General features: G+C 37.3%; 1 protein-coding gene across 3 annotated transcripts in view; it reads left to right on the top strand.

The window, feature by feature from the left end:
* LOC132156292 (protein-methionine sulfoxide oxidase mical3a) overlaps positions 1 to 22,812 on the top strand; it is a 107,176-nt gene extending 84,364 nt beyond the window's left edge. The window contains exons 31-49 of one of the 3 annotated variants that reach the window (XM_059565234.1): positions 855 to 1,087; positions 3,043 to 3,132; positions 4,289 to 4,465; positions 5,145 to 5,207; positions 6,315 to 6,392; positions 6,727 to 6,840; positions 7,058 to 7,140; positions 7,257 to 9,132; positions 9,812 to 9,906; positions 10,005 to 10,211; positions 10,830 to 10,880; positions 11,697 to 11,804; positions 11,930 to 12,023; positions 13,557 to 13,607; positions 14,284 to 14,334; positions 17,909 to 17,974; positions 20,805 to 20,904; positions 22,411 to 22,484; positions 22,564 to 22,812. In XM_059565234.1, coding sequence (XP_059421217.1) covers positions 855 to 1,087; positions 3,043 to 3,132; positions 4,289 to 4,465; positions 5,145 to 5,207; positions 6,315 to 6,392; positions 6,727 to 6,840; positions 7,058 to 7,140; positions 7,257 to 9,132; positions 9,812 to 9,906; positions 10,005 to 10,211; positions 10,830 to 10,880; positions 11,697 to 11,804; positions 11,930 to 12,023; positions 13,557 to 13,607; positions 14,284 to 14,334; positions 17,909 to 17,974; positions 20,805 to 20,904; positions 22,411 to 22,484; positions 22,564 to 22,748 — 3,796 coding nt within the window. In that variant the 3' untranslated portion in view covers positions 22,749 to 22,812. The remainder of the gene's footprint in view (positions 1 to 854; positions 1,088 to 3,042; positions 3,133 to 4,288; positions 4,466 to 5,144; positions 5,208 to 6,314; positions 6,393 to 6,726; positions 6,841 to 7,057; positions 7,141 to 7,256; positions 9,133 to 9,811; positions 9,907 to 10,004; positions 10,212 to 10,829; positions 10,881 to 11,696; positions 11,805 to 11,929; positions 12,024 to 13,556; positions 13,608 to 14,283; positions 14,335 to 17,908; positions 17,975 to 20,804; positions 20,905 to 22,410; positions 22,485 to 22,563) is intronic. The other 2 variants (XM_059565232.1, XM_059565235.1) reach the window with 2 other exon arrangements.
* The last annotated feature ends 2,707 nt before the right edge of the window (positions 22,813 to 25,519 follow it).

Below are 25,519 nucleotides of genomic sequence, written 5' to 3'. Positions count from 1 at the left end.
AAGCCAAAATTAATTTTCATGTGTCATATGGTAATTTTGTTCAAGAAAAGTGTTTTGAAGTAACAAGGACTGGCGTCCTTTTCTACTTTGAATCTCATAATTTGAGGACACAGTGTTGCCATTGCATTTGATCTTTATTGAATTTCAAATGTTCTGGCTTGGAATCACAACTTTTAAATATGCAGGCAAGTGTCCTAAAGTGAACATGAAATCAAAATAGTTTTCTAAATTCTCATTCCTGGTCTTATTTAACAAACTTCTTATACAACACTTATCATTCCACTCTATAATTATATACAGTGATCTTGTTATTTCAAACTTTTGTTAGATTTCTTTTTTTTTTTTTTTTTTGGAAGCAATTAATTGTGTTATTTAGCAAAGATGCAGTAAATTGATCAAATGTGAACATTAAAAACATTTACATTAAAAAACAAAAAATCATTTATCTTAACTTTCTATTCATTACAGAACCTCTGAAAAATGGCTTAACAGTTTCCGCAAAAATATTAAGCAGCACAATGACTTGTCAATACTGATAATAAGAAATGTTTCTTGAGCACGAAATCAGCATCAGAATGATTTCTGAAGATCATGTGACACTGAAGACTGGAATAATGATGCTGAAAATTCAGCTTTCTATTAATTTAAATGACACTTCTATTTTAATAGTATTTCACAATATTATGGACTTTCTGTATTTTTTAAAAACAATAAATCAAACCTTGGTGAGATTAGGAGACGAGACTTATTTCAAAAGCACGTAAAAAGGTAACTTGCTTAGAGTGTTTATTTGGGACTAAAAAGAGCAACCAGGGGTCATTTGGTGATTTGTACACACTTCTCCATCCCTACAGCAGCTCAGAGTCTGATATGGAGGAAGAGGATGAAGAACCGGAAGCAGCCGGCCCATCCGATCTGGGTGGGGTTCCCTGGAAAGAGGCGGTGGAGCTCCACGCTAAACTAAAAGGAGAAAGTGACCCCGGTGCAGCTGAATACGAAGATGGCCTTCATGATGGAGAGATGGACGAGGAGGAAGAGGAGGAGGAAGATGAAGACGAGGAGGAGGAAGAAGAGGAGTCGAGTGATGGTAAGCATCGCCTCAGTGCTGGTGGCTTCATTGTGCTTGTGAGGGTGATCAAAGTGTCTCGCCACAATGAATAATGGATGTAGATGGATGTCCTGGACAGAATGGCCTATTTGATGGCGGTTCATTTGATTATAGAAGGCAAACTTGAAGTAGCTTATATTCTCTTTCTTTTTAGAAGATAATTTTAAAGGAATGGAAAGACTGTAATGTGTTTGCTCTGCAGACTCTCATTTGCTCTGTCCACTTCATATCATCTTTATGTATGTGGTGTCTTGCTCCCCTGATTAGATATTATACGTTCACCAGGGTTGTCTGCTGTCTCATATTCACAGAGAACTTCTGAAATTACATTTTCTCTTTGAGTAAGACTTTTTCTGATGAAAAATGTAAGACAAAAGATTTCCCAAGAGATTGCTCGAAGCCCAGAGCTTCAGTCCCTGATACAGTATATAATTTTTTAACAGTGATATGTGTCATCAGCGAGACGCTGAATCATTCAGCGATTCTAAACTTGTTTATACTAATGTGCTACTGTTACTCGCCTTTTCAACCTTTCGGCATTTTCAGATGTTTGCGGCATCTCTGGCAAATCAACCAGTTTTCCTTTTTAAACTCTGTCTTTTGTATTTCTCCTTTGTAAAAATAACCTTTTTTAACTTTCTTTGACAAACTTTTTAACAAGAGTCAAAGCTATTGTACAGGGTAAAATCTATCAAATAGCTGAGGAAGAGTTTGTGAAGAACTTTTGAAATGTTGAAATTTTTGAACATCTGTCACCCAATCAGAATCAGGACAGTACAATACCATGGTTTAATATTTTTAGACAACAATATATATAGATCTTTTTGGTACTTGTATTATACTCTTTTACTCAGGGCTGCACATAATTTTTTCAGCCTGGTTCTCATAAAAAAACCTGGAGATTTGGTTTGGTCCTCACACTGCATATACCGTGACCCATTAAATATAACTATAAAAAACGAATTAATAATAGTTATAATAATATTATTGCACTTTATTTTTTTTTTTAATAAAATAATAGTAAATAAACTAAATAATAGTGTGTGATAATATTATTAAAAATAAAAGGCAGTCCTAGTATTAAATACAAATACATTTATTTTATAGTAAACTTAAAAATAAAATGCTAATATTTACTACTGCTTTCTTTGTTTGCCTCTTTAAGAAGAATCGCTTTATGTATTTCCCAATTTTAAGTCGCTTTGGATGAAAGCGTCTACAAATAAATAAATAAAAGCGTTTTCATCATATTCAAACTTAAAATCAGCAGGCTTTTATTTTGGCATGTTGCCGGCAATAAGTATACGCGCTTCCGGATTTAGCACTGCTGATTAAAGAGCGTCAGTGGATGAATGTCACAGTTTTGTATTGTGCTTTGAAAACGGCATGGCATAGCCTAGATTTATGCTTTCAGGTTGAAAATAAAACTTATATAGTACAGTTTGTCATCTAAAATGGTAATTGTATATTAACCGCTGTCAACCATGTCGGTACGCAAATGCGCTGTCAGAACATATTTATACAGCACATTTTTTATTTTGGTCGCGCATGCAGACCTGCGGACCACTTATGTGCACCCCTGCTTGTACTACATCATTCCAAAGAGTTGCCATATTTTGTCTGTTGATTATTTTAACTCAAAAAAAAAAATAATAATTAAATCCCCAAAATAAGTAACTCATTACCCAAATTATTCAATCAGTATACTGCCAAAAGTCTATACTGTATCTGATACTACGGTTGAAGTCCTCAGTACTTTGGTCTCTGAATGTTATTGGAGGTTTCTCGTTCTGTGTGTCATTACTGTATTGTGACTATCATTTTTCCCCTCATCTTTTGCCTGCCACTTTTTTCTTGATCCTCTGCTCTGTCTTTTCCATCACTGTGTGTCTGTGTGTATGTGTGTGTGCTGGGGTAATTGTATGGGATGACAGCGGGAGAGTATTTCCCCTGGGACAGGGAGCTTCAGTCAGGTCTTTGGTTGGAAAATCTCACAAATGAAGAGGATATGGGTGTATTTAAAGGTAGTGATGCCTGTGGATGCGTTTGGCTTTAGCACATGGCGATACCTCATAACTTCAGCAATAACTGAAAAGTTATTTAGCTAACACAATTAACCTTTTTTTCCTGCTTTTCTTCTCTTTTCTTATTAGCTATTGAGTTGTTTTAAATTAACAAGGCTATGGAGCTTTTACCATGAACATAATTGTTAATTGCTCTTTTTTTTCTGCAGTAATGCTGTTTGTGGTTAAAGTGGCATGCATTCACACCACCGTGGTGTTTTGAATGAGATTTTTCAGGGTGTTTCCACACTTGCTTTGATTATCCAAACTTGACTTCTGTGTAACATAGGCTAAAGATATTTTGAAGAATGTTGGTTACCAAACCATTATTGTTACCATTGATTATGTTATATGGTCACAACAGAAAAATAGATTTTTTTTGTTTTTTTGTTTCATGGAATAAAGCCATACAAGTCGTAGAGGTTTGGAATGACATGAGAGTGAGTAAATGAAGTTTCATTTTTGGGTAAACTCATTTAACACACAGAGAACAGCGTTAAGGTCTGCTCGAGTCTATTAAAAATAATGCATGCAAGAATGCATGAAATTTCTGCAGCGAAGGTGTGAGAAATGAATTATAGACCTAGTATAATGATCAAATTGTTATCATTAGCAGTTCACTAATCTGGCCTGGCTGTGATCCATTTGTGAACCATATCCCAGATTACAGTTTCAAGCTGACTCAGACATGGTTTGTGGTTTCACGCCAGATAAATGAACTGAATCCTGACATCAAGTGTACTAAAATTGATACAAAAGCTCAAGTGTGAAAGCACCCACAGAGTTGATTGTTGCTTTTAAAAAATTGCTGTCATATTTGAAGGAGCCTTTTCTAATGCATGCTACTTTTCTAAAGTATATACTAAATTGGCGCAGTCTATTCTAAACTATAATGTTTTCCTCTCTTTTTGTCTTCTTCAATGTGTCTGTCTGACCATTTATGGCTGCTGAATCTCACTCTCTGCTCACATTGCTGCCTATGGGAACTTTTTGTGACCTGGACCCTTTTTACTTTTTAAACAAATTGGATTTCTGTTCTTGACGTGCTAATGGACTCACCAATTTATCCTACAAAATGACTGTCACCTTAATGGCTACCCGTAATGCCACCATGCAGCTAGGAACCTGCACATCCAGCAAGCCATACATCCAGTAGACCCTCTGGCCATCCAGATGGACAACCACTGGACATCCAAACCCGCTGAAGGACTGGTTGGGGTCCCCTTGCTGTCACCTTTAGGCTCTCAGCCCTCGCTGAACAACACCAAGCTCACACAGCCCACCTCCTCCACAGGTAACCCCATGTGGAGGAGTCATGCCTGTGGCCTGTGGCTTTTAGGGGGTAGTAGATGGTGCAGTTTAAACCTGGTATTAACATGCATCAATAGATATCTTATGTTAAATATGCATTGCTCCTTTTCACTATTTTGATTACCTTTGCCATCATCTGCTGTGGCACTTACTTAAAGTTACTCTTTAAAAACTAATTTATTTTTAATTTTGTACATTATAGTCTCATAATGCCTAATCCCCAATTGCATTTCTTTAGACAAAATAGTACAGAATTAAAAATTTGGCATACAAATAATTATCAGAATCTGACAGAATTTAAAATTCCTCCTAGTGTTTTCCGCTGTTCACTTTTAGCTGGATCAATCGAGATGAATGTTGCCAGGTGTAAAGGAGGTTTTTGTGTGTGTGTGATTGCTTGTTGATGTAAATTTATCAGGTTTCATCTACTATACCGTTTTGCTTGCTTATCATACTTTCTGCAATCTTTCATCTTTAATATTTTTTCTATATCACACTTTGTCATTGTTGTGACATTGCATTATTATTGCACACTAAGTACATGCCCCTTTTTCTGTGGATCTCTTTGATTTATTCTTGAATGTATGTGTTTTTATGTTTTGCTGTGTCTGTGTATTTCATGTATCTGTTCCCATTCTCATTTTCCATTGGTTTAATTGTAGCCCCCTCCCACAAATCCATGTGTCATGAGTCTGTCAGAGCCTGGTTGGACTCGATGTCTGGAGGTAGAGAAGAAAAACAAGTCCAGCACATTATATTAGTGCTAATACATACACACATCAGTGCATGACAATACTACTGAACATGTAACACCACTGCAATCATTGTTGAACATTGATTGCATGTTGAAACATAACATGCAAAAACAAGTTGACGCTACTGCATGCTGGAGTGGCGAAACCATGTCTGGTGTGATAGCTATTATCCTACAGCTCAATCCAAACACAGACTGCATCTGACATGCAGGGTGTGTTTAGATCCTTCATATTAATCCAAACACACACTGCATCTGATCTGACATATTCCTTCTGAAATAGTATAAATTATAAAATTATCTTAGGTGTAAATCTATTTTGTCCCAGGATGCATGTGGTGCATCTGTGGAGGATGCAAAGAGCTTGTTGTGACATAATTACAAGGCACTATATCTGTACTGTGCAAGGCCACAGAGAGGTCATAACCAAAATGAACTAAAAACATTTCGGAGTATTTTTTGGCTCAGAGAGCAGACACACACAAAACGCTTGAATACAACAGCCTTGAGCATGTCACAGAAGTGCAGGAAAGAATTAGACTGAAAATGGTTGCAAATGATTCCAAAGCTTGCAAATAATCTCTGCTGAAGTTCAAATAACACAGTTAATGTATGCAAAAAAAGTGGTGGTGTGTGGAAGGGGGTCTCTCAGCTAAATTTCCCTCTTTATTTATGTTTGTAATGGTCAGTTTGGTGTCATTGCATTTCATACTCTTTACTCACCCCTTCTCAACAGCTGCTGGTTTTGAGCCCCATTCATTTGACTGTGTGTAAATGGACCTGCATGCTTTTAACTGCTAATACAGTTTGTTTATTTCTACATTTTGTCATGTGCACTCATTGTGTGTTTACTTAATGTTCCCTCAAGACCATCATTTGTTAGCTAAATGATTGATACATTCTGTGCTTGTTTTAGTTTTTTGCACACATTCTTCATTCCTTCTCTGTTCTGTGTTGCTAACACCTTCTGCATGTTGAAGGACTTCTAATATTCCTGAGTATAGCTAATAGTTTTTACCTTTTCTTTTAGACTTTTGACCATTGTATTCATCTTATTTTTCTTCTCCTGTGATCCCAGAGCCCTGTGAAGAGGATAATGACCCAGAAGCAGAAGCCGGCAGTCCTGACTTTGAGCCAGGCACTGAAATAGATCAAGGTTTGTCAAATCCATGTGCCATTTTATGGTGATATATCATTATGCCTTTAGAAAGTTAACTGTTAGAATTTAATTAATTGAAAGCCCCTTCACTACTTTGCTACATAAAATTAGGTTAACAGTCTTTACATTTAAAGATCGTCGCCTACTGAAAAACATAAGATAATGTTGTTTTACATACAGTAAGTTAGTTACTTTCATTGGTCTTTGAAAAGATTGTGTTACTATCTCTTTTTGTAATTTATTAAATTTATATTATTTATACATTTTGTAAATTCATGCGGACAAAATGTTTGCTTTAAAAATGTATGTTTTAAATTCTATAATATCACAGAGGACATTCCCTCAGATGCAGAGGCTGAAGCTCGCTCACATTGCATAGATGAAGTGGTGATGCTTCCAGTGGATAATGGCAAAGCAGAGATCCAGGGACACGTTTCCAACACTGGTATTCATAACCTAATCATAATCAAATAAATTACATGCCTTTTCCATTTCTGTTTGAGACTGATGATTGCAAATGTTCATGCACTTGCATAACTTGTGTCTCTGAACACATTAAATCAATTGCTTCATAATTACGCAGGCTTTGATGATTAAAATCTCAACACAAGGGGATTTTCAATGTCCATCAATATTTGAGCCAGTTTTATTTATCCTTGCAGAGAAACCGTCTGCAAATCCAAGGGAATTGATTGTGGATGTTGTGCTGTCCCCAATCCAAAAACCTGCATTACCATTTGAAGAGGTGATACAGGGCTCTGGGATCTAAATGTCTTTGTCTGACTTGTATGCTGGGTATTTAAAAATGATAAAAGCCTCTTCATACTATAAAATTTTACCATTAATTTTCTCTTTCTACAGGTAAAAGACATTTCTCCTGTAGTATTAGTTAAATCTCCTGGTGCACGTTTTTTTCCTGAGCCCTATCTTCTTGATGATGTCAAACCGAACATTCCCTTGCCTCCTAGCCCTGATGCTAAAAGTCCGTATTCACCTGCTGCTCAAATTATTGCACTGTCACCCATCTGCTCCCAACCTGTTCCACAACCAGAAACAACGTCTCTTAAATCTCCTGTACAGCATGAGCCTTGTGCCTGCTCTCCAACAGGTAATCCTTTGTCTCCAATATGTACTCAGTCACAACCCTGCAACGAGCCACCCTCACCCCTCTCCACAAGCTCCCCTGTCAGGACTCAGCCAGTCCCAGCTATCACTTCCACTCCTTTGGCTAAACCTGCTTCTGAGAAGAGAACCAATGAACCCTTGAAAGATTCAGTGCCTGAGGAAACCCCCGTCAAGAAAACGGACCTCATTGAGGAGTTCTGGTTGAAGAGTGCAGAGATCAGAAAGAGTTTAGGACTCTCTCCTCTGGATCGAAGCAAACCATCAGTGGAGAAGAGCTTTGTGAAAACTCCAACGCCTGGATCACCATCTCCAAAGTCTTACACCCCAGAGGACTTGTCTGAAGATCAGAAGCCTTCTTTCACAGGCCGTTCTGTCATACGCAGGATTAACATTACTTTGGAGGGTCAGGTTATATCTCCGGTGGAACCTAAGAGTAGCGGTTCTGAAAAGAAGGACTTGAGCAGCAGTTCAGGGTTGGGTCTTAATGGAAGCGTGACTACAAGTCAGACAGTAGCTAGTGACAGCTACAACAACTCTGATTCTACCATGCTTACCCCTCCTTCCAGTCCCCCACCACCTCCACCTAATGAGGAACCAGCTTCTTTCCAAAACAAAAGGTCCCAGGTGTCCTGGGATAACCTTCTTGAAGTCACAGAGGAGCCTAAACCTGAGACTACACCCCCTAAACCTAAGACTCCAGTTAGTCCTCCTCAACCAAAACCACTTGTGGCTCCAGTTCCAGTCCCTGGAAATAACCCACCTGTTGTTATGAGAGTTAAGGAACCGAATAAACCACGACGTGAAGAAGTGAGAAAGTCTTTTGTGGAGTGTGTAGAAGAAATACCATTTGCTGACGACGTTGAAGACACGTATGATGACCGCACTCCGGACACAAGTGTTCTGGAAAAATTTTACACCCCGCCAACCAGCAAGGTCAACCGTGAGAAGCCGCCTTTGCACCTGGCACTGGCAATGGAGAATGGCAAGCCCAACATACCTGGTAGTGTTTCCCGGACAGCAAAGGGTCCCCAACGTTTTTCTCCTGAAGCCAAGGAGATTGCAGAAGAGCGAATGCGGGCGCGGGAAAAGTCTGTGAAGAGCCAAGCTCTGAAAGACGCCATGTCCAAGCAGCTTACGAAGATGAAAGAATCAGATGCTGCCAAGGGTGCTGTGGCAAAAGTAGCATGGAATGTTCCTGAGACAACAGGGAAAAGCAAAAAGCAATCAAACACACCCAAGGACTCTGCAGTGAAGGCTTTGGAGTCCAAAAAGCAGACAGACACACTACCTGACCGTTTCTTCACCACACCGACCAGTAAGACCTTGGACAGTTCTGTCACATCTTCAGAAAGCTCAACAGGGGGCAAAAGCAAGAAGCGCAGTTCACTGTTTTCTCCGCGCAAGAACAAAAAAGAAAAGAAAGCCAAAAATGAAAGGCTCTCTGGCACAGAAGAGACCCCACCCAAACACAAGTCCCTGTGGAAGGCGGTGTTCTCTGGTTACAAGAAGGACAAAAAGAAAAAAGACGACAAGTCATGCCTAAGCACATCCTCCAGCTCTACAACTGAAGACTCTGGGAAGAAGAAAGAATCACCACTGGACAGGTCCTCAGGTCAGCTAGAATTTTTTCATTTGAATAACTCCCCTTTGTCAGAATTCATCATTGTCTATACCAGCTCTATTCCAAAATCTAGTATAAATCCTAAATAGGCAGCTCCTTTCCAAAACAGCATCAAAACCTTCGATTTGACTCTCAGATGATTCCAGCAGACTCTACTGTTAACATATTGCTAAAATAATTTTGTGGTACCTATAATAAGCAAAAGTGCATTGCACAACATGTGTGTGTGTGTGTGTGTGTGTGTGTGTGTATATATATACACACACACACACACATTGAGCTATTAATACTTCATGGTGTTGCTTGAAAGATTTGTTGGTCTTTAATCGACATCTTTCCTAATCCACATATTTGGATGTATTTGTTTCCTGTAATTGTTGCAGTGCATTCTGGGTTTCCCCTTTAAAAAAAAAGTAATATGTACCTTAGAATTTGGTCAATGCAAGGTACAGTATATTAAGAGGCATCATTAAATTCCATACCTTCATGCCTGAAGCATGCCTGTGAAAATGCCGACCAGTTCTCATTCAGGCTCACGTCAGACCCTCATGTGTTGTGTTAAAATCTTGCAGAATATTAATGAGTATATTTTGACTTACACATGTTTTCTCAAAGACTCTTTTATCTGGTGATTTTCTTATGCAAATTTCTCTCTAATTTACTGATGTAGATTTACGTCTGAGGAGAAATCTGAGCTTTTCTGAGGACTCTGATCTCTCCTGTGATGATGTACTGGAAAGATCCTCTCAGAAGTCCAAGGGTGATGTAAGTATATAATATAAATGGCTGTTTTTCCTCATTTGAGTCAAATGTTTTCTCTCTGCAGAGTCTCCGATTTTAATGAAATCTTTTACTCTTCTCAGCGTCATATGGACCTGTTTGACTTGGTATCAGATTTGAAAAAAGATGAGAAATCCAAAGAGAAGGATAAGGACAGGGCAAAGGAAAAAGGAAAAAGAGTAACAAAGAAGGGCAAGGAAAGGTCAAAAGAGAGGGAGAACGAACGAAGAGTCAAAGAAAAGATTGTGAAAATGAAGGATGTGGAGAAAGAGAAAGGAAAAGAGGAGGAGGTATTTCAGTGATGTATTGCACAGCAGCTAGAAGCTACTTGGTTTCAGACAGAACATGATTGCAACACTATGGCAACAAACCAGTAAATATTTTAGATAAGCACATGTAAAAAATATTTTTCTATTTTGTATTTCTGTATTGTATTTCATTCGTAACCTGTAAGAAATCAAGTTTCTTCAGCCTTGCTGTGTTTGTCTGAAGGTGAATAGACAGATTGGGGCTAGATGTGTAGAAGGACAAAAAAAAATCATATTCTGGTGTCCACCAAAAATAATTTGACATATATATTTAGGCACTTTTAGAGTGCAGTGTTCATCTGACTATCATAACTTATATATATATTTCTTACTAGTTTTGTTGGTTAATGTGATGAATATTTCACATTCTGTCTGTGAAATATTCAGTTTAGTTACCGGGGGTTAATTTTGGACCCTTAGTTTAATTGTGTTGCACAAAACACGGTCGCATTAATTTGTACTTTTGCACTCATCCCAGCATCCTTAAATGTTAACTCTTGTTTTTGTTTGTTGTCATAGAATCCTGATTTTGTTTAATTGTACATTAACCCATCTAATCACATAATTTTTGTTTTGTTTGTTTTCTTTAATTTATTTAAGTCTGTTTATGTACCTCATGCACTGGCGTTCAAGAGATCGTATGCCACAAAGGTAGTGTGTTCATTCATTCCCATTGGTCTACCCGTTTTACGTTTGCCATATCACACCGTCATGCCTAACCCCCCATCTGTTATTGTTGGTCAATGTTTGCTTTATTTTACTAACCATTTTCTGCAGCATGGCGAAGGCTAAAGCGCCCCCTTTCTGTTGGAGGATGTTTTCTATACTGTGTACCAACTCGTTTTTCTTGTTTCATAGCTTCTACTAAACTTTCTTGAAGAAACTCCAGTCAATAATTTTTCAGTCTATGTCTGTCTTACACTGTTACAATTTATTGGCTCTGTGCAATATACCAATGAAATACACAAAGAAATCTATCTATCTATCTATCTATCTATCTATCTATCTATCTATCTATCTATCTATCTGTCAGTCTGCAAATTTAAAGTTTGAGTTAAGTCTTTTTTGTTTGTATTGTTTTGAGTCTTTTTTGTGCTTATGTAAGGTGTAGTCATTTTTTTTTATGGAGTACTTAACATACTTAAGTGTTTTTAATTATTTGTTGAATTTCCAGCAAATAATACATAAACAGTACCATTATTGTGATAAAAAGTTATATTTAATTTCTGTGACTTGATTATAATGCTAAAATCGCATCTAGAGGTGCTTTAGAAATGTCAGTCAAAAGTATTTAGTATGTTGTAGCAGTTCCTAGCTTTGACATTAGGCTCTGTTTTAGACTCTGCTGTAGTCTTCTATTCCACAAATCCCTGCCTTAGACATCTATGAGATGCCAGGCAAGGATCCATCTGCAACTGGACACTGGTTACAAGAGCGCAGGATCTGATTTTTAATTTCCTATTGCAGAAAACATACACGGAGGAGGAACTTAATGCCAAGTTAACAAGAAGAGTACAGAAAGCTGCTCGGAGGCAGGCCAAGCAAGAGGAGCTCAAGAGACTCCACAGAGCCCAGGTGAAAGCATACTAATGACTTTTTTTCCATGAGGTTGTCAGAAAGTTGAATTTCAGCCATAGCTATGCAGAAGAAAAGAGTGTAAAATTAAAAAATTAACAAGAAGCTGCTTTTTGATTCCTCAGATCATTCAGAGGCAGCTGGAGCAAGTGGAAGAGAAACAGCGGCAGTTAGAGGAGAGAGGTGTTGCTGTGGAAAAGGCGTTGCGAGGGGAAGCAGGTATTTCTCTCTTTAAGTCTCACTTCAATCTGAATGTTTCCTCAGATGTGCTGCTGAAGGGTTAAAGCCTTGGAGCAGATCTTCATATCTCATGCTTTTCTTTGTAGTAATACTTTGGTCTTTAGGTCAGAGCGCTGCTTGCTGTTGTTTCTAGATTCAAGCTTCAAACTACAGTGCAGGCTTAAAATGATGTTTTTGCATTATTTGCCTTATGATTAACTAGGATAAGTATTCTGATGCATAGTAATGTGATGCCTTTTTTTCATATACAAACCTTGCTAGTAGGTTTTATTTAATCACTAAATTTGTGACACCAGGCTCAACATAGACATAACATTTCCATTACATTCATATGGTTACAGAAAACCTGGAAATGTCACGGAATTGTGATTATCAGGCCTGGAATAGGCAATGACAGTTATTAAAACCTTGAAATTCATAGACTTTTTTTTTTGTAGTGGATATCTTTTTTTTTTTCTAAATTATTTGTCAAACTTGCTTTTTGAGCTTTCCAGTTGAGCTGCCAGTGAATCTCAATATAGTTTATTTTTGTTTTATATATATATATATACAGTACAGACCAAAAGTTTGGACACACCTTCTCATTCAAAGAGTTTTCTTTATTTTCATGACTATGAAAATTGTAGATTCAAACTGAAGGCATCAAAACTATGAATTAACACATGTGGAATTATATATGGAATTATATACATAACAAAAAAGTGTGAAACAACTGAAAATATGTCATATTCTATGTTCTTCAAAGTAGCCACCTTTTGCTTTGATTACTGCCTGCACACTCTTGGCATTCTCTTGATGAGCTTCAAGAGGTAGTCACCTGAAATGGTCTTTCAACAGTCTTGAAGGAGTTCCCAGAGAGATGCTTAGCACTTGTTGGCCCTTTTGCCTTCTGTCTGCGGTCCAGCTCACCCCTAAACCATCTCGATTGGGTTCAGGTCCGGTGACTGTGGAGGCCAGGTCATCTGGCGCAGCACCCCATCACTCTCCTTCTTGGTCAAATAGCCCTTGATGCCTTCAGTGTGACTCTACAATTTTCATAGTCATGAAAATAAAGAAAACTCTTTGAATGAGAAGGTGTGTCCAAACTTTTGGTCTGTACTGTATATATATATATTTAAAACTACTTAGTCCAAGGTGTTGTACCTGACACACGATTGGCTGTATATCTGAAATCTCTGTAAAATAATTAAATGGCTGTTCTTATTATATTTCATGTGTTTTCTGCATTTAATTGCACATGACAAGCTATCACAAATTTGGATTTTCCTTTTGATATGTACTACAGTAACATCTGAGAGAATTGCTCAAATCTCTTCCATTATTGGATTCAAAATCAAGTAGCTGTAGCTGTAACAAATTAAAATGTATGGATCTGTGATTTGTGATTCTCTGGCAGTAGGGTAATTATAGGCAGTAGAAGAAAAATGATCAATTTTGCCTCCTCTCTCCCCTCCATCACATCTTTATTATCTAGTGTTTCTTAATCTCTTTTTATTCTTTACTCTCTCTAAGGGTTGTATAAAGGTACTAGTGTTAGTCCAAAACAGCGTAAGAGGCGCTCAGGTATCCATGGTCATAACTTTAGTAGTTGTTGTAGTCATCTCTGCATATCATGCCATTCTCAAGACAAACATCCTGGTCTCTCCTCATGTGTGTCTCAACTGCATGCCCCGTCAGTCCGGTCATGCCAAACATAGATTTGCATGCTGCCTCACTGGATGTGAGCCACTATAAATGATAAATAGTCTGTTTCTTCAGTTTTTAATCTATATCATTCTGTTTTGTGGATCCTATCGTTGTAAGTCATCTGTTAAATGCTATATTCATGTTTTGTTCTTTAGTATATCATATATTCACAAACTGTACAGATTATCTGTAATATTTAGAGTTAAAATGCCTGATATAGATTGAATAACGAGTTTTAGATAGATTCTAGATAAATAGGTAGAAGGGTGTTTAATTAAAACAAGGGTTTTAGATAGAAAAACGTATTAGTTTTTTTCTTGTGGCGGAACACAGCAATGCAACAAATCCATGAGCTCATCTACCATTACAGGACATGCAATATAAATGCAAGTAACTACATGTGTTCACATGCCAAATAACAAGTGTGATGTGTGTATTCAGCATACCTTACTGTGTGAGCGTGTGTGTGTTTGTGTGCAACATATGCATCACTTGAAGCTACTGGCTGTGCCTGTGTGTGCAGTAACATGTTTCTAATATATCCTTATTATAGACTATTGGGGAGAGTCTAATTACAGTGAGATCCTGGATTTGCATCTGGGCGGTATGTATTTCAAATCTGTTGCTTGAGATGGACTAACATCTGATGCCCTTTTTTCCCCCTGTACTTACTGAGTCTTCCCTCTGCCTAAATACTGTCACATGCCCTGCAAAATGTAATGTTAATTCACTTAATATATACTATGTATATATACACACACACACACACACACACACATATATATATATATATATATATATATATATACACACATATATACACATGTTTCAGTTTTAAGGATTGTATCATTTTTATAAACTATTTATTAAACCAAACATTTATTATTTATTATTTTAACCAAAAATTGGTCGCTTGCAAATGGCTCTGGCATTATACTTGCTTGTTTTTAGTTTTAATCAAAGTTTGCAAACTAAAAATGTGCCATTAGTATATAGCAGCATCTGAAATCCAAAATGCTTAAACAATCAAATAAATGTAGCTAGCTTGCAATCCTGATTAAGCCCCTCCCCTCTAGTCTTCTGTAGCTGCCTATGGCTGTTTGTTTTAGCCGCCAGCACTTTAGCTTTCATATTTTCCTCCCATACCTGCTCAGTTGCATAGAGACCCCGAGAGATCCCAGTGTTCAGTGCATCATTTCTGATTGCAATTGATCTAATCGTGTGGCTCGTCTTCACTGTGTTCCCTAACCTTATATCTCATGCTGTGGATCTGTTGAGTGCTTGTTTGAATGACTGTATTGTCTTGTGGTGTTTTGTTGATCACACTGTGAAGTTACAGGCAAGCCATGCCAAGATCATCCACGCAGACAGAAGATAGCGTGGAGCGCTGTTTGTGATGGTGTATAAATTACCCATTGTTTTCAAAGGACATTGAGGCATTGTTTAAAGGTCCCCTTCTTCGTGATCCCATGTTTTAAACTTGAGTTAGTGTGCAATGTTCTTGTTAGAGTATAAATAATATCTGTAAAATTCTAAAGCTCAAAGTTCAATGCCAAGCGAGATTTTATTTAACAGAAATCCCCTTCAAAAAATGACCCGTTTGGACTACAGCCCTCTAGTTCCTGCAGTAATGACGTCACTAGAACCGTTTTTTGACTAACCTCCATCCACATGAATTCACAAAAAGGGGGGCATGGTCTTGTTGCGCTCCGATGGAGAAGAGGAAGAGCTGCGTTTGTGTTTGCCATGTCGTTGAAACGCTGTTATTTTCATCATGGAGTCCAATCATCTTTGTTTGGGCTTCCCAGGGACGCTGTACTTGGAGATTAATGGTTACAATTTATGTTCCCGAAAATTATAATCCACATGTAAAACTATGTGCAGCACATTTTGCTGAGGACAGCTTCCTCAATCTCAATCAGTTTGATGCCGGATTCGCACAAAGATTATTCTTGAAAGATGGAGCAGTTCCCTCTTTGTCTGGAGAAGGCGTTGTTTATGGACCACAACCGGTAAGTGTATTTTATTATTTAAGTTGCGTGTAACAGTTTCTGTAACTTATTACACAAAGGGCAACGCTGTTTAGCTTTGTTAACTAGATGTTAGGGCTGTGCAAAAAAACGAATGCGATTTTCATGCGCATCTCGTCAGTAAAAACGCTCCTGTGATTATAAGTACATCTCCAGCACATGTTCCTGCCCACTTTCTTCTCAAAACTAGCCCAATCGCGCGTTTCCAGGAGGGCAGCGTGCTCTAAGCTGCTGTTGAATCACAACACAGAGGAACCGCTGGCCCAATCAGAACTCGTTACGTATTTCTGAAGGAGGGACTTTATAGAACAAGGAAGTCATCAGCCGTTTTTATGACAGTGAAAACAGCGGTATACAGATAGGTGAATTGTGTGTTATATTGCACACTGTAAACACAATCAAAGCTTCAAAAAAGCGCAAAAAAGGGGACCTTTAAACCATCTTCTGAATCTTTTTCAATGCAACAAGATGTTGCAAGGTAATAAGGGTTATTTTAGGCATTAGTTTATGGGTCTTTACACATGCTAAGAGTATATATCAACAATTGTTTAATTAGAAAACCCAGGTAAGTACAACATATTCACATTTTATAATGTTCTGGTAAATTATATGAAGATTTTGATGGAAACAGCATATGAAATCCTAAAGCAAGCAAAATTTACTAAAGTTGATAAGACTTCTGTTTGGTGTTTTAATGCTGCAACCCCATAATTGCTTCTTGTGGCTACGTTTTCTTTAATTTTTGTAAATGTTGCACATAGATTAAATGGCTAATATATGTGCTGTTTGCTTGGACTGATTTTCCTGTAAAAGCGAGGTTTTTCATCACAACCTAGTTGGTGGTGGACCTGCTAACAGTTGGTGGATTTCTTGTAATCCTAGCTCAAAAACACACTCGGGCATAGCGGGAAAACTTGGTCGTCATATTCGAAACAATAAAGTTGTCCCCATTTTGTAGTCGATTTAAAAAAAATTAAAAACAAACCTAGAAAGATTTTGTTGATTTCTGTGTAACTTTGCATGGGTGTACATTAGTTTGTGGCTTGTTTCCCGTGGGTTGTTTCCATGCATGTCTGCAAAAGAATGTGAGCTTGTTGCTTTTCATGGATAAGTTGTTACCAATTCTTCCCATAACTGCAGAGAATGAGCCAGCAAAATGAGATGAGTACTCAGTGCATATTAGATGCAAAACCTTTGAATGAAATACCCCTTTTAATGTCTATTTGCTTTTTACATGTTGATAGGGTCAGACTAGTGCTCACTTGCATAGAATAGGAAACTAAACCAGCCTTCACATAAGACTGTTACATTAGTGCTGATTAGTTTCAGCCACTTCTGAATGCAAACAATGTCGAATTTGAGCATTCAAGGGTTGCGTTAACAAACTCCTCTGTGATGGCCCCTTGTTGTAAATTGCCAGACATCTAATTGTTTCAGCATTTTAAAGACCATTCCGTCATCCCTAGCTTTGCAGAGCATAAAGCATTGTACAAGGATCAGGCTTTTAATTTGCTCCCATGCATCACTGGCAAAATCATTTACTCTGGTGCCAATCATTCTTCTAACGTTCATTTGATGCATTTTTTGTCTAGAGCTCTTTTTCCTCTTGTGGCTGAATTGACACCCGTCGTATAGATTGCTGATTTCCACATCAGACGTAGTGAGAGGATTGAGAAATATATTTTGCACCCACGAATATCCCCAAAGATGATATAATAATTCAACCTTAGCTTTTAGGAGAGCTGCAGTTACATACTGTACTTCTTTGATGTAGCCCGTGAAGTCATTAGGTCTGCTCTTGAGTTGCCACTTATTTGCCCTCAGTAGTGCACAGAAGGAAAAGTTCAAAGAGTAGCATGATATTTCACGTCTCTTTCTCAGTTCATTCATGTTCATTCATGCGCTCTGTCCTGTGTCATTTCCTTCCAATACGTCACATCACACTGCTGCTTTCAGTTTCTCCCAATAGTTCTTTCTCTTTTTGATTTCGCTCCTCACTTTTATTTCTCTTCCACATCTCTTTCTTTCTCTCCTCTTTCTTGATTTCATCCTGGTCACCTCCAACGCTCTGCTCACTCTCTCTCTCTCTGCTATTGCACTCTCTTTCTCTTTCTCTCTCTCTTACATAACTTTCCTCTCTTGTGGAAGTTGAGCCCTATGTCGGGACCCCTCGCCGAAGAGCCCTGTACCTCTGCCCCTGCTGTGCCCCTGAAGGTAACGTAAACCCCATCATGTTTTCCACCGGCAAGCTGTTACCATTAAAACATGGCCAGCAGCGTTACTTTGACAACCCACTGGACCAGTGGAGTACAGCTTTTTCCCTTCAACTACAAAGTCCTCTCCCCTGCCCATGTGTGTCCAGGCTTAGTGGATTTCCCCCAGCAGATTGCGTCAGTGCTTCTGATGTACAAATAGAAATTTGTAGCAGGTGAACAACTGGCTGGCTGGACGATATTTTTCAGTCTTTTGCCAATATTCGATTCCATGAGTCAATTGATGCTTCTGTTGTGAAATATGTTATCTATCTATCTATATATATATTTTTTTAATTTAACTTTTGATGTTTTTTAATATATAAATATATTTTATATAATTTATTTTTCAGTTTTTTATTTGATTTGGTATCACAAAGTCATTATTATTTAGTGGCATTTATAATTAAAATCATTCATATCTAAAGAAATAATACATTGTAATAATCAGGAATGCTATTTATTATATTTTAAAACATGTAGTGTCCTATTCAAGGATCTTCATGAACATCTGCCCCAAATTGACTAATGAATCAGGAAATTTTAAAGAATTAGTTTTTGAGATTAGATGTTATTAAAACTCTATATCACCAACAAAAAATCGAATATGTGGTAAATGTTTGGTATATCGCCCAGCCCTCAGCAGTAGCTGCTTAAGTTAGGCCTATATTTAGGTTCCCTAATTGATCAAGTTTCTACTTTTATTTTATATACACTTAAGACTTTCTAAAGAGGATGAGCATATATGGAGTTTTAATTAGTACATTAGAGCAGACCTACAGTAATATGATGACACAGATCATTAGTGTCTATTTTGGGGGAAACTGCTTTGCTGACTGTAAGTGTGAATTTAATTAACAGCATGATTGTCATCAGCTCAAACCAAGTTCTAAAACTGTCCCAACCTCACAGCACCTTTACAGAGCTGTATTGTGGTAATCCATCGAATATATATTCACTGTGTGTTCATATGCTTCCATAACACTGTTAATTTGTTATGAAGGATAGCATGTGTAAGGGGAACACAATAGGAAAGTGAGGTCTCCAAACTTTGTAGTAATTTTTATGTCTTTGTCTTACCATTACATTCAAATTTTAAGTCAACACGAACTTAATTAGAACTGACTGACATTTTATTTTATAAATTTGTGTTTTATATATATTCTGATATTATTACATATATTCTGTTCTCAGTACATTTCTGGTTGAAATATCACAATAAATAAGCTTTTTACATTTCATGTTGACTTTACATGCTGTAGCGCAAAAGTTTGGCAACATTGTGTTTTTGTCAGTTTGTAATCTGATGTGTGTACCGTATTTTCCGGACTATAAGTCACACTTTTTTTCATAGTTTGGCTGGTACTGCGACTGCAAACGGTAATGTTTTCTCTTGATTCTTGGTTCTAAATAAATGCGACTTATAGTCCAATGCGACTTATATATGTTTTTTTCCTCATCATGACGTATTTTCCGACTGATGCAACTTATACTCAGGTGCGACTTATAGTCCGAAAAATACCGCAACTATGCCTGTATAAAACTGCTCTTTTGGCACGACATTAGCGTGGCTGTTCTATGACTGTTCTAACTGTGGTTCTTCTTTCTCTGTTCCTCTTGGGAAAAGCATGGGGCTGAGTGTGGGGGAGGCCACTCACAGTGCGTCCCTCTGGATAAGTTTAGCCTCCCTGTCCTCCGTTGTCCCTGTCTCTCACTGTTCTTATGTCTGAGGACCTCTACTTTGCCTCTGTGTGTTTAAAACAATCAAGGCCAGCAACCGCGAGCACAGCCTTTTCGATTTATGTGTGTACTGTCTTTTTCCCTTTTGTGTTGCTCTCCGTCAGCTATAAGTACGTCATGTTGCATCCAGGTTTGCCGTGTGATGGCTCATCTCAGTGCTTGGCTTCACTAGTGTGTTTATGTATGTGAGTGTAAGGATGGGATTTTTATAGATCTCTGGGACTGTACTAGCATGGGCTGACATGTACAGTTGTTCCCACATACAGCCGGTTGACAGTGTTCTGCATTGATCATGGACTTCAGCACATGGCATGAGGCTTTTTACCTCATGCAGTATGTTAGAGGAACGTCTAACTGCACTGCAGGTGAAGAAAACTGAGTCACAAGTTTAACCCATAGCCCTTTTTAAAGGAATGTTCCAGGTTGTAAATAATAATAATAATATTGTTTATAAGAGTCCAAATTATTTCTAACACTTTGCCACCAATACAGTCAGCTGTTGACTTATTCAGTCAGAGCTGAACTTGTAAAGAAACTGAAACATTTCTTTATGATAGGCTGTAATTATTGCCATGCCATTGGGCTAAAATTGTATACAGTTGAGTAACTTAATTTGTGGAGTAAACCTCCTTGGAGCAAACTACCCACAAAGATAAAACCAAGTTTAGATGAATTTAGATGTTCACACTTTTTGACATATACCTGTGACATTGCCTTGGATTATTGGGTAGCTTTCATGATTAATAGATGTAGTCCTACAAAAAAGGGTTTCAAAGTTTGAAGCAATATCCACTGCCTTGAAAAAGACCAAATGCCTCAGAAGTCCAGTCTGATCAGCATTGATCATGATATGCTGTCCAATCAGAAGCCGTACCTCCACGCCATCCTCTGTGAACCCGGCAGGCTCGACCTCATCATGGTCTTCCACATTCCCACCCTACTCTTGTCCTGAAAAAGACATCCTGGCTTGGCTGTCATCGCATTTGCTGTGTGGGTGTCAGCGAGTGGTTAACTGCCAGGTTCCTCATGCTTCTACATTTTGCTTCTTGCAGGAATGGGTAAAAAGGACGATCCAAAGCTGATGCAGGAATGGTTTAAACTGGTCCAGGAGAAGAATGCCTTGGTGCGCTATGAATCGGAGCTGATGATATTGTGAGTAGACACCCAATTTAGGATTCATTGCCCATTTCCCATGGCTCAATACTCTTAATTTTAACTAAATTTTTTATTCTGTCCACATTTCTATTCACATAACTTTTTTCAAACTATAAAAATAAATCAGAGCTTTATTTATTTATTCATTAAAAAGAAACTCATATTCTTGTATGTTAATGTTTCTCAGAGAATAAAAAAAATGTATATAATCAACAGATTTTCCATTACACTGTTCTCCAAAACAACAGCCAAAAGTGGGAAAAAATATCTGCTGAACCAGCTTGATGTTTTTAGGAGAAGGGTGTTTTCACATTTACATTTGTGATAATTTTCTGACATTGTTTTTTTTTAACTGTATTAAATAAGCCAAAACCTTTAAGTTAAAAATTAAGAATAAGCATTTTAATGTATGTGAATCTTAATTATTTGTTTGTTTATTTATTTATTAATTTTCATTAATTTATTATTATTATTTTTCCTATGTAATATTAACAAACTCTAGTGTATTGTCTGAAGTTGTCTGGATGTTTTTATTCGACAAAAGGAACAAATGCTTAGTCTTTCTAAACAAGAACTTATGGTCTCTAAAAGGCAGATTCGCCATAGGCAACAAGATGGTGCTGAAATATTATACCAGATGCATTTATTTAAATCTGTTTTGTTCTGTTTACATTGTGTGGATACGAGATCCAATTACATAGTGACTGTGCCACAGATGTAATCAACTGTGACTCAAAGATGAGCACCAAATGGCCCATACGTTCAGGCGAAAGGACAGTTTCATCAACAAAACCCAAATTACGAAGTGTTTTTCATCAAGAAAAGAAAAACCATGTTTGTGGAATTTCCATAGGGAGATATTAACAGTTTTGCAGTTCTTGGCTGCATCACATTTGTCATCAACTCTTAAGTTCAGTCGGACAGTATTGGATATGTAACTACGTGTGCTTGTTTCCCCTGCTTTTACATTTAGATTTTCCAGAATGTAGAAGTGCTCACTTAAGAGTTAATATTAAATGCATTTATAACTTTATAAGACTTAAATTTAATCTTTAGCAAATCTCAAAATGAATATCCATTTTTACAATGTACATTTTAAGGTAGTGAAGCTACCTTAATATGAATATAATTATTAGAGAGAATTTGCTAGTATGTAATTATTAAATAGTATGTAATTATTAAATAGAATTTTAATAACAGTGCAAGAAGTTTAACAATAAAACTGATCAACCAAATAAAAGAAGATCCAACAGTGCTTTTAACGTTTGCTTTAGTTCTTCTCAAAGTACATGACTTAAAAGTACATCTGCTCATCCAGACCCTCGTGTTTGTCTGGACCGTCAAGCTTAAACCAAACATCAAGAGGCTTTAATGGCAGATGGTTCCTTAATTTCCATGTTTCATCAAGGAATCCAATATCTTTGAACATCAAAGATCTCTGTAGCTTAATAGACATTTTTTCCCTTCTTCCATTCAATTCTACTTCTTCCTTCCTCTCCGCAGTGCTCGTGAGCTGGAGTTGGAGGACAGACAGAGTCGACTGCAGCAGGAACTCCGAGAACGCATGGCAGTAGATGGTACTTTGTGCTCCAGTATAGGCCTGATCATACTATTAAACCAAAAAAAGTGATACAATAAATTTTTCACTCTCTGCAGACCATCTGAAGACCGAGGAGGAACTTGCAGAGGAGAAACAGATTCTGAATGAAATGTTGGAGGTAGTCGAGCAAAGAGATTCTCTGGTGGCCCTGTTGGAGGAGCAGAGACTCCGGGAGAAAGAAGAGGATAAAGACCTGGAGGCGGTGGTGCTCTCTAAGGGATTCAGCCTCAACTGGGCTTAGCATAACAATGGCGAAACGCTTCTGACTGCCAGACGTTCCCAGTTTCACTGCAGGGAGTGTAAAAAAATGCTGTTTGGGATGTTTACGAGTTCTCCTGGCACGACTCAGGGCGTTGGTTTTGTGCAAGACGTTCTCTCATTCAGAATGATTTTTTTTTTTTTGGTTTTGAAAAGGGACATATCAATCCTGCTGATGTTGAGGAAGTCTGAGACTAATGATCTTACGAAAAGCCAGTCTTGTTTTTCAGACAACGTCTGGTTTAATCACCGGTTACGTTTTCATGGACTAAAGGTTTTTGGATAAACGTATAAGCAACAGACCTCCATGAAACAGATGAATGAAGTCTTTAGGTGTGGTTCACAGATAAGCATGTGGTAGACTTCTGTAATTGTCACAGACATCCTCAGCGACCGACACGTTGTGTTTGTAGCATCAACAATTGCACAATTTTCAAATCTGTCAGTAGCCACCTGATATTAGAGATACTGGTGTTTGCAGGGAACGCAACGATCTCAATATTACGCACTTCACTGTTGTTTCCATTTGTCTCGAGCAGCGTTGCCACACATATATCCTAAAATCAGTTTACAATCATTTATAATCCATGAATACCTGATACTTGTATTATAGTTTACAAAAAGCAGTGAAGTATATATTAGTATGTAAACTTCCTCAATGCAGATAATTCATAAGAATATCTATCTACACACAATATGCATTGATGTACAATCAAGTGCGTTGTGCATTTATTGGTTGGTAATTGGATTTATGAACAGTTAAGGCACCCACTGCTTTTCTGACTTTATTTGGTATCAGAGCAGATGAAGAATTGGTGCCCATTTTCACATTTAATTATCTACCACCAAGGTTTGGTGTCATATTCCACTTTCTCCAGGCTTGGAGCAACATGCCTTTTTTAACTTCTCATGCAACAGCTTTACACATCCACAGAGTTTTCTTATGTTTGCAGAGTGTGTTATTTATAATTGTCTTTGTAAAGTTTTATACCACGAGAAATCGTTTCAGCACTGTCAACAGACACCGGTGCTGATTAACAGCGGGAGCACGTTGTCATGCTCGTAACATCAATATTGCAAATGAACATGCCTTTTTCCTAAGTGTACATTTCATTTTAGTCACCGTTATGCTGTATAGATGGGCACAGATTTTTTTTGTTGTTGTTTTTAAGTACAGATAACTGTGAATGAAAACATACACATGGTCAAAGAGTTATTTAGACTAAAATGTTTGACAGATTTTATGGTATTTATTAACATGTGAAAAAATGTATTATATGTAAAGTAAATGAATCCTAATTTTTAAAAATGTTGTTGGCTCTTGAAAAAGCTTCATGTTGCTAATTTGCATATTGGGTATTGGATGTATGCAGAGGCAATAAAACAATGCAGTTACAAATGACTACAGTGCTTGAAAGTTTTTTTTTTCACACTTTTTTTTGCGAATTAACTTCCAACTTAATGTGCGGACTTTATTCAGATGTATTCTACCTTGGTGTGCTTTTTTTGCAATGTTGGTCAGCTTTCAAGATTTAACCCATTAAGATTGTGATATCTGCATATGAATATTTTAATACATTTTATATATATATATATATATATATATATACAGTACAGAACAATAGTTTGGACACACCTTCTCATTTAAAGAGTTTTCTTTATTTTCATCACTATGAAAATTGTAGAGTCACACTGAAGGCATCATGGGCTATTTGACAAAGAAGGAGAGTGATGGGGTGCTGCGCCAGATGACCTGGCCTCCACAGTCACCGGACCTGAACCCAATCGAGATGGTTTAGGGGTGAGCTGGACCGCAGACAGAAGGCAAAAAGGCCAACAAGTGCTAAGCATCTCTCTGGGAACTTCAAGACTGTTGGAAGACCACTTCAGGTGACTACCTCTTGAAGCTCATCAAGAGAATGCCAAGAGTGTGCAAAGCAGTAATCAAAGCAAAAGGTGGCTACTTTGAAGAACCTAGAATATGACATATTTTCAGTTGTTTCACACTTTTTTTGTTATGTATATAATTCCACATGTGTTAATTCATAGTTTTGATGCCTTCAGTGTGAATCTACAATTTTCATAGTCATGAAAATAAAGAAAACTATTTGAATGAGAAGGTGTGTCCAAACTTTTGGCCTGTACTGTGTGTGTGTGTGTGTGTGTGTGTGTATATATATATATATATATATATATATATATATATATATATATATATATATATATAATATTAATATTTATTAAATATCTATTTGCATAGGTAATTGTGGCGTTTATTATTATTTTACGTAACTATCCATCAAGCATTTCAATGTTTGACTATATATATATATATATATATATATATACATACATAATTAAATTAAATAAATACATTTATGCGTTTAGCAGACGCTTTTATCCAAAGCCACTTACAGTGCATTCAGGCTAACATTTTTTTACCTAACCTGTGTTCCCTGGGAATCAAACCCACAACCTTGCGTTGCTAACGCAATGCTCTACAACTTGAGACAAAGGAACATATAGTATACATTTTAACCTGAAACTTACCTCTTGCCACTGTTCATTTGCACCTTTGCAAGTACTAGTGTTTGAGGAAAGGGAAAGGCTATTCAAATCTTTTAAAAATCAAGCCAATATTTTTAGACTTAAACGATAAAATGCATATAAGAGGGAAACTTTTGTAAATCCTGACCTTTGGAAGTAGGTAACGTTTAAAAATTCTTATGCAGCACAAAAACCAACTTTCGATTT

The sequence above is a fragment of the Carassius carassius genome, chromosome 13, assembly GCF_963082965.1.
Source record: "Carassius carassius chromosome 13, fCarCar2.1, whole genome shotgun sequence".
In the NCBI taxonomy this organism is placed as follows: domain Eukaryota; kingdom Metazoa; phylum Chordata; class Actinopteri; order Cypriniformes; family Cyprinidae; genus Carassius; species Carassius carassius.
This window is presented reverse-complemented; position numbering and strand designations above follow the sequence as displayed.